General features: G+C 45.8%; 1 protein-coding gene across 1 annotated transcript in view; it reads left to right on the top strand.

The window, feature by feature from the left end:
* LOC119298572 (peroxidase 2-like) overlaps window positions 1-6,534 on the top strand; it is a 13,973-nt gene extending 7,439 nt beyond the window's left edge. Inside the window, exon 4 of the mRNA XM_037575924.1 lies at window positions 6,232-6,534. Within this exon, the coding sequence (XP_037431821.1) occupies window positions 6,232-6,534 (303 nt within the window). The remainder of the gene's footprint in view (window positions 1-6,231) is intronic.
* Window positions 6,535-7,544: the final 1,010 nt, after the last annotated feature.

The raw sequence follows: 7,544 nt of genomic DNA, 5'->3' as shown, positions 1-7,544 counted from the left end.
CGACGCCGCCCGCCGCCCAGACGCCGTCCGCGCGCCGCCCCGACGCCGTCCGCGCGCCCCCGTCGTCGCCCCTGCCCCGTTGCCGCCAGGCTGCCCCGAAGCCGCCCGCCGCCCACGCCGATGCCGTCATCGTCGCCCGCACCGATTCCGGCCGGCGACCTCGACCCCTCCCCACGCTGTGAGCCCCTGCCTCCTCCCCTTTTCCTTCTCATTGCCATCCCCGCACGTCATCCATAAGCGCGCGCCACCGCCAACCATCGTCGCCGTCGCCGTATAATGCTCATGTATATGCTCACTGTATGTATGTATGTATGTATGTATGTATGTATGTATGTATGTATGTATGTATGTATGTATGTATGTATGTATGTTCACTGTATAATGCTCTGTATATGCTGTATATATAATGCTCGTTTTTGCATTTTTTTGTTACCAAGAAAAAGGTCTATTTTTTGTTGATATATGCTCATTAATATTTAAAAAAATGTTCATATGCTCATTTAAGAAAAAGTTCATATGTAACATTTAAGAAAAAAAGTAAATGTATGTATGTTCATATGCAAAGAATTATTTTTGGATGAAATGAGATGAGATGAGATGTGTTTTGTGTTGGAGAAGAAAAGAGGAAGAAGCAAGAAGGAAGAAGAAGTAAAAGAGGGTCGAGGGGGGGTCGATATACTCCCTCCCCGATAACAATGTTTTCCATGTATATATATGCAAAAGTTACATTTTTAGAAAAGTTTTATATATCTAGCTAGAAAGAAGGAAGAAGAAGAAAAAGAAGGAGAGGAAAAAGGAAAATAAGAAGAGGAAGAAAGGAGAAGAAGAGGAGAGGAAGAAGGGGAAAAATAAATAAGAAAAAGAAAAAAAAGAGGAGAAGAAGAAAGGAATAGAGGAGAAGAAGACAAAATAGAATAAATTCTATTTTCTCTTCTTCTCCTCTATTCCTTTCTTCTTCTCCTCTTTTTTTCTTCTTTTTTTTCTTTGATCTTCTCCTCTAGATATTCCTTTCTTCTTCTCCTCTTTTATTTCAGGGTCGTCTAGGGGTCGAGGGTTCCAGGGTCGTTGAGGGTTCGAGGGGTCGAGGATCGCCGAGGGGTCGAGAGAGGTTTCCTAGTGTCAAAGTATTGAAGAAATCCATGGCTTCATCATTAGCCGGAAGTAACCAAGGCATGACGAAGTCCTCCAAAGTTATTTTGGAATGGTGTCCCAAATAGGATAATTTGCCTTTTTGTATGAATTTCAGCAAAGGCCTTCCAAATAATGATATTTGGAAGGTGTTGCTGAACTTTGTACCAAAAAGCGAATTATCTTATCTGGGACTCCGTTCCAAAATAACTTTGGAGACCTTCGTACCATCATGCACATGTTACTTTCGCCTAATGATGAAGACATGGTTTTGTTGAATCCTTTGACACTAGGAAACCTTCCGACCCCTCGGCAATCCTCTCGAACATGAGAGGAAGAAGAGGATAAAAAAAGAAAAGGAAGAAGAAAAAAAAAGAGGAGAAGAAAGAATAGAGGAGTTCTTCTCCTCTATTCTTTCTTCTCCTCTTTTTTTCTTCTTCTTGCTCTTTTTTTATAGGGAACGAGGGTCGTCGAGGGACATATAGATGTAGTGTCGTCGTTGTCGATATATACCCCCTCCCGATAGCTTCAACACGTGGGGGGGGGTCGAGGCCACTAATTAATATATATGATTCCTTACTATGATTAGGTAGCTAGTTCTACATTTGGCACTAATATATCCATCTGTCATGTTTGAATAATAATTGCCATGTTGTAAATATTTGTAGAAACTATGGATACCGCCCGAGACGAAGCAAATGAAGCATTGTTGAGGGACATAATCACAGAAGGAAGTGATGTCGTCTCGTTGTTTCTCAACGACACCGACGGTCTGGAAGGAGAGGGTGAAGAAGCTGGCTACGGTGACCTAATGCCGGTGCAAGAAGAAGAACATGAGGACGGCTCCGGTGACCCAATGCCGGTGCAAGAAGGAGACCGTGATGACGGCTCCGGTGACCGAACCGAGTCCGGCCAGGTATATATATTAGTTAAGCATGTGCTGACTAGCTGATTGATGCATTCATTGTTTTGGTATGTACACATATTAATTAAGTCTTTGTTCTTTTTTCTAGCCCTCCGGATCAAGCACAACTTTGGTAAAGAGACGAGGCCCGAAGAAAAAGTTGAGCTCGGATGAAAAGTTTGAGATCATAGCAATCGCGCCCGACGGCCAACCGATTGAACCCCTCCAGACAAAGAGCGCATTTGTTGCTCAGTGCGGGGTTCTGGTTAGGGACAAGATCCCGATAAGCATCCAGCAATGGTTTAAGCCGGCTACAGAAGACCCTGAGGTGTCTTATGTCAATGATATGCAGAAAAATGATCTTTGGACTGAGCTGAAGTCAAATTTCACCCTACCGCCAGAGGATAATCCAGAGAACCCAGATAAAGAGCAATTAATCAAGTCTTTTGCTCTTAAGAGGATGGCAGAACTATTGAGGAGGTGGAAGAAAGAGCTGAATAAGTTTGTCAAAAATAATGAGACACCAGAATTCAAGGGCAGATATGAGAAGATCAGAGATCACTGGCCCGCATTTGTGGCCCACAAGACATCGGAAAAGAGTAAGAAGATGTCGGCGACAAACAAGCAAAATGTTGCGAAGAAGATGCTTCACCATCGCATGGGGTCAGGTGGCTACCTCGTAGCCTGGCCTAAGTGGGCCAAGACTGAGAATGATCTGGTTGATAAAGGGATCGAACCAGAGACAATTAGCTGGCCAGACCGTTGCCGGACTTGGTTCTTAGGGGCTGGCGGAACCTTGGACCCTGTAACAGGGAAGTGCATTTGGGCGAACGATCAAATGGACATACCAGTCAGGAAGCTTATGCAGTATATCAAAGCAGCGCAGCAAGGGAAGTTCTTTCCAGACAGAGAGAACGACAATCTCACAATGACCCTCGGGAATCCTGAGCACCCTGGATGGACGTGAGGCACGCCAGGCTCCATTCCGTGAAGGTTGGGTTTCCGGACGCAGGCGGTTACAAATCCCATGAGAGGAGGAAAACAGTGCAGCAGACCCAAATGCAAGCGCTGCAAGCAAGGGTAGACGCGATAGAGGAACGAGAAGCAAATCACAGTAAACGTACTGTCGAAGCTTCCCCCGAAGCTACCCCGCCATCTCAGCGCAGAAGCAGCGTGGCTTCCACCAAGCTGCCTCAGCCGGAGCATGCCTTGATGGCTCCTGCCAGCTATGCCGTGGATGCTATCACGGAGTCTCAAAATTGCCACCTTATGACGCAATGGATGAATTTGAAGGTCAACGCCGCTGTTGGCTCTGTTTATCCTACTGAACCCGGCGCAACTTTTCACTGTCGGCCGATTCCAGAAGGATATGCTAGGGTGATGGTGGATGAAATAACGGAGGGATTTGAGGACCTCCAGCTTCACCACCCTACCGGTGAAGGGGAGACTCGGCTAGGGTCTGCTCTGAAGACTTCATGCCTATGGCGGAAGGAGCTCATCAACCTTTCAAACTGGACGCCTCCGCTTCCTCCTCCTCCTCCGCCGAGTCAGGACACTCCGCCACCTCCACCGCCTCCTTCTCCGGCGAGTGACGATCAGGGCCCTCGGCCAGCTCCTTCTCCGGCGCGTGGCGGCACTCCGCCTGCGCCGGCGCGCCCGAGCAGCCAGCCTCCTCCTTCTCCGCCTCGTCAGCAAGGGCGGAAGAGACCCGCCGCCACTCCAGTAGCTGCTCTGGCGCGTCGTAGTCCTTCTCCTCCGCTTCGTAAGCAAGTAAAGAAGACAACTGCTTCGTTTGCTCGGCCGGCGTCTAGTAGTACAACCAGAGGCGGGAGGACATACAGATTCAGTCCTTCTCTGAAGATTCCACAGAAGTTACCATACGAGAGGACCCCGGAGGAGAACGTGAAGATCGCGCGAACCGAAGTGGATGAATAGTTTCAAGGGTTGAGAGCAAAGAGACATCCACCTCCGGAGGAGAAGGTAGATCCGGTGAAAGTGAAGCGCACTCTGGCTGCACTGGCAAAACCACCCAAGTCTCCGCCGAAAGGCAACTATGAGCGCATTATTGCAAAGACATGGGCTGAAGCGGAGCGGTCGGGAAGTACAGTCAGTGATCAAAGGCTGAAAGAACGACGAGCAGTTGGGAAACAAATTGCCCAGCTCGGTGAACAAGCGAAGCAATCGTGCCCCCCCCTCAAGGTGCCTAGCGACATCGTCGATCCGAGGATGGTGCCCGGTTATGGCAATGTTGACGATTACCTGCCCGACGATGTACATTATGATCCCATGGAGGTGCAGATACACAGATACGAGTACAGGAAGCCTCTCGTCAAAGATGAAAAATCTTTAACAACGATGATGCGAAGATTACATGATTGGTACTTGAAAATCTGCAGAGAGTCTGGGGGGGAGTACTTTGTATGCGAGAGTTAAACCGGAGCATGACCTCATTGGAATTGAACTATTGCCTATTCCATTTTAGGAGTTCTATCAGTTTTTCAATCAATTGGCCCTCGATAAAACAATGATCACCTGCTACTGTCTGTAAGTACTACTACTTATGTCATTAAGTCTCTCTATATAGCTCATCTCTTTCATTGCATGTATTTATAATTATCCTCACTATATTATGCAGAATGAAGATCACCGAATTGAAGAAAAGACAAATCGGTGATATTGGGTTCATTAACACATATCTCATAGATGCTACTGCGGTTGAACATCGTCCCGGAGATACCGAGGCCAACTTGCCACGATCATTCAAAAAAATGAAAACAAAGATATAATACTCTTTCCTTACAACTTCAAGTGAGTGTTACTGTCTTGTGCATATTCGGTTTCCCTTATATATTAGTCCAGGTTATAGTAATGTAATTGATGAGTTATGCATGCGTGTGCAGTTTCCACTATATTCTCCTAGAGATTAGGCTTGAGCAGGGAGTAGTAACCATCTTGGACTCTGAATGAAAAGATCCCCAGGAGTATGCGGACATGACTGAAATCCTCAAGAAGTAAGTTAAATCGATCATTATCCACCATATCAGCAACTTTGTTCATTTCCTGATATCAAGTAATTGTTTTCTTTGTCGGGCAGGGTTTGGAGAAAATTCACCAGAAAAGTTCCGGGACTGCCGAAGGAGCTGGAATTTAGACACCCGAATAAGTACTATAGTAGCATGTTCTGCGCATCTCCTAGTGATTCAAGCGCTAGTTTCATCAATACCATTTAGCATTCTTGCTTATCAGTTTGATTGACCTCTATTTCTTGTAATGTGGTTGTGGCAGGAACAAGGGAATGATTTCTGTGGATACTACATCTGCGAGTCCATCCGCCACACGACCTGTGAGCGGGGCGGGTACTCTGACGAACAATATGAAGTACGTAAATAACAACATTCACAATTTTATTTTATTACCATCATTTGTATTGAGTTTCATTCATTCATATATATATGTATTGACCCCCTTCTTCAAATTCAAGCACAATAGGAAGCGGGATGAACTCCTAGCACCAGCTCGCATGCGAGCAATTCAAGAGGAATTGGCGGCATTCTTTCTTGACCACGTGATCGCTGAAGACGGAGAATACTATGTGGACCATGAGTCCGTATGATTATATTTGTAAGAGATAATTATTGTATATATGTAGCCGGTAGTGTCGGATAGATATACGAGAACTTGTTGTTCGACCAATTTCTCGGAGAAGGAGAGGTGGTCGATATCACTTCTCTCTGTATGCATATATGTTTATGACGATCTTCTGTTTCCTTCGTTTGCTTACTAGCTAGCTAGTGTGTCTAGTCCTCTCTATACGTATGTATAGTACGTAGCGTCGACCAAGCACGGACATAAGAGAGGACACTTCTCTCTATTAATTATAGCTAGCTAACACAATATATGAAACACCTAAATTAACCCCCCAAAACCCCCAAACCTCCCCCCCCTTAAAAAAACAAAAACCCCAGCCACAGAAATGCTGACGCGTGGATGCCTATTGGTCCCGGTTGGTGCCACCAACCGGGACCAAAGGGTCTCCTGCCTGGGCTCCGCGCATAGGCCATGTGGAGGCCCATCAGTCCTGGTTCTGGATTGAACCGGGACTAAAGGGACAGGGCATTAGTACCGACACTTTAGTCCCGGTTCAGGAACCGGGACTAAAGGCCCTTACAAACCGGGACAACAGGCCCTTTTTCTACCAGTGCACCTGCCCTCAGCTAACCAGCTCTGCCGATAGAAACTTGGCCCCATTGGACGATACGAGCCCGGACATGTTCGACAATGCCTACTTCATTAACCTCAAGCTCAATAAGGGGCTCCTACACTCCGACCAGGTGCTCTACACCCTTGCCGGTGGTGCCACCGAACACATCATTGACGGCTTCGCATCTAACCAGGATGCGTTCAACAACGCCTTTTCCGCAGCCATGGTGAAGATGGGGAACTTCAGCCCCTTGATTTTCCCACAGGGTCAGGTCAGGCGCATCTGCTCCAGGGTGAACTAAGAATTGCCAGCCAGCCATTTGCACCGAATAGATAGCGTCGACCATGCATCAATCTGCTGCTTTGAGATCGGAATTAGCCACATTTTTTTCTCCACAAAATGAGCCATCCATGTCTTTGCAGCAACTTGTGGTGCCACATACTCCATTATTTCTTGCCTTTTTTGTACCTATTGTAATTTTTTGGATCCCATTATTCTTCAATTTGATTCTCTTCTATACTTTGCTAATTATTCATAACCTATTCACATTTGTTTTTGTATAAAACGTTTTGTCAATTTTTTTTATGATTTCATAATTTTCTAAAGACAATAATCATGTCAAGTTTCCCAAAGTTTCACAGATTGTTCACAAATATTCCAATGAAATTTCACGAAAAGTTCAAGTTTTCACACTTTTCACGTGTGTTTCATATCTGTTCCACCACACATCTGTACCTCTTTTCAAGGAACGGGGTTCATTCTTTCATTCGATTAGATAAAAATTAAGAGTTCAGTTAAAAATTCTAGCAAGACATAACAAAGAGTCGTCCCGTCTCTGGGTTGTTGGGAGAAAGGCAATGCCCACTATGACATCTCCTCATGAACTATCAACGTGGCTTTTGAGTACTACTATATTTGGGAAGATTATATGATAGAATGACTCACATACATTTCCTTTTTAGGAGAGTCCAACCTTCTCCTCCATCAAGTGCTGATGTTATCACCACTAGCTGGTTGGAATGGTCATGGCTGTTTACAATCGACAGACCTCCACATGACAGTCTTCGCATAATGCTAGTCATGATAGGGGCTGTTATTCCATTCATTAGATACAAAGTAAGATCATTCCTAACATCTCCCCTCCCCTCAATAGTTTTTGGTATTGCGGGAGTTGGACCGAAGAACATGCTCCAGCGGATCTCTTTTCCGCAATATCTTTTTTATAACCAACCCCCCCCCCACCCACCCCCCTACCCACACACCCCTATAGAGGCAGTAATCCATGAAGTGTTGGCGGGAGACAACCGACAA

The sequence above is a fragment of the Triticum dicoccoides genome, chromosome 5A (assembly GCF_002162155.2).
Source record: "Triticum dicoccoides isolate Atlit2015 ecotype Zavitan chromosome 5A, WEW_v2.0, whole genome shotgun sequence".
NCBI classification, from domain to species: Eukaryota; Viridiplantae; Streptophyta; class Magnoliopsida; order Poales; family Poaceae; genus Triticum; species Triticum dicoccoides.
The sequence above is the reverse complement of the archived record's forward strand: the minus strand, read 5'-3'. Positions and strand labels throughout refer to the sequence as shown.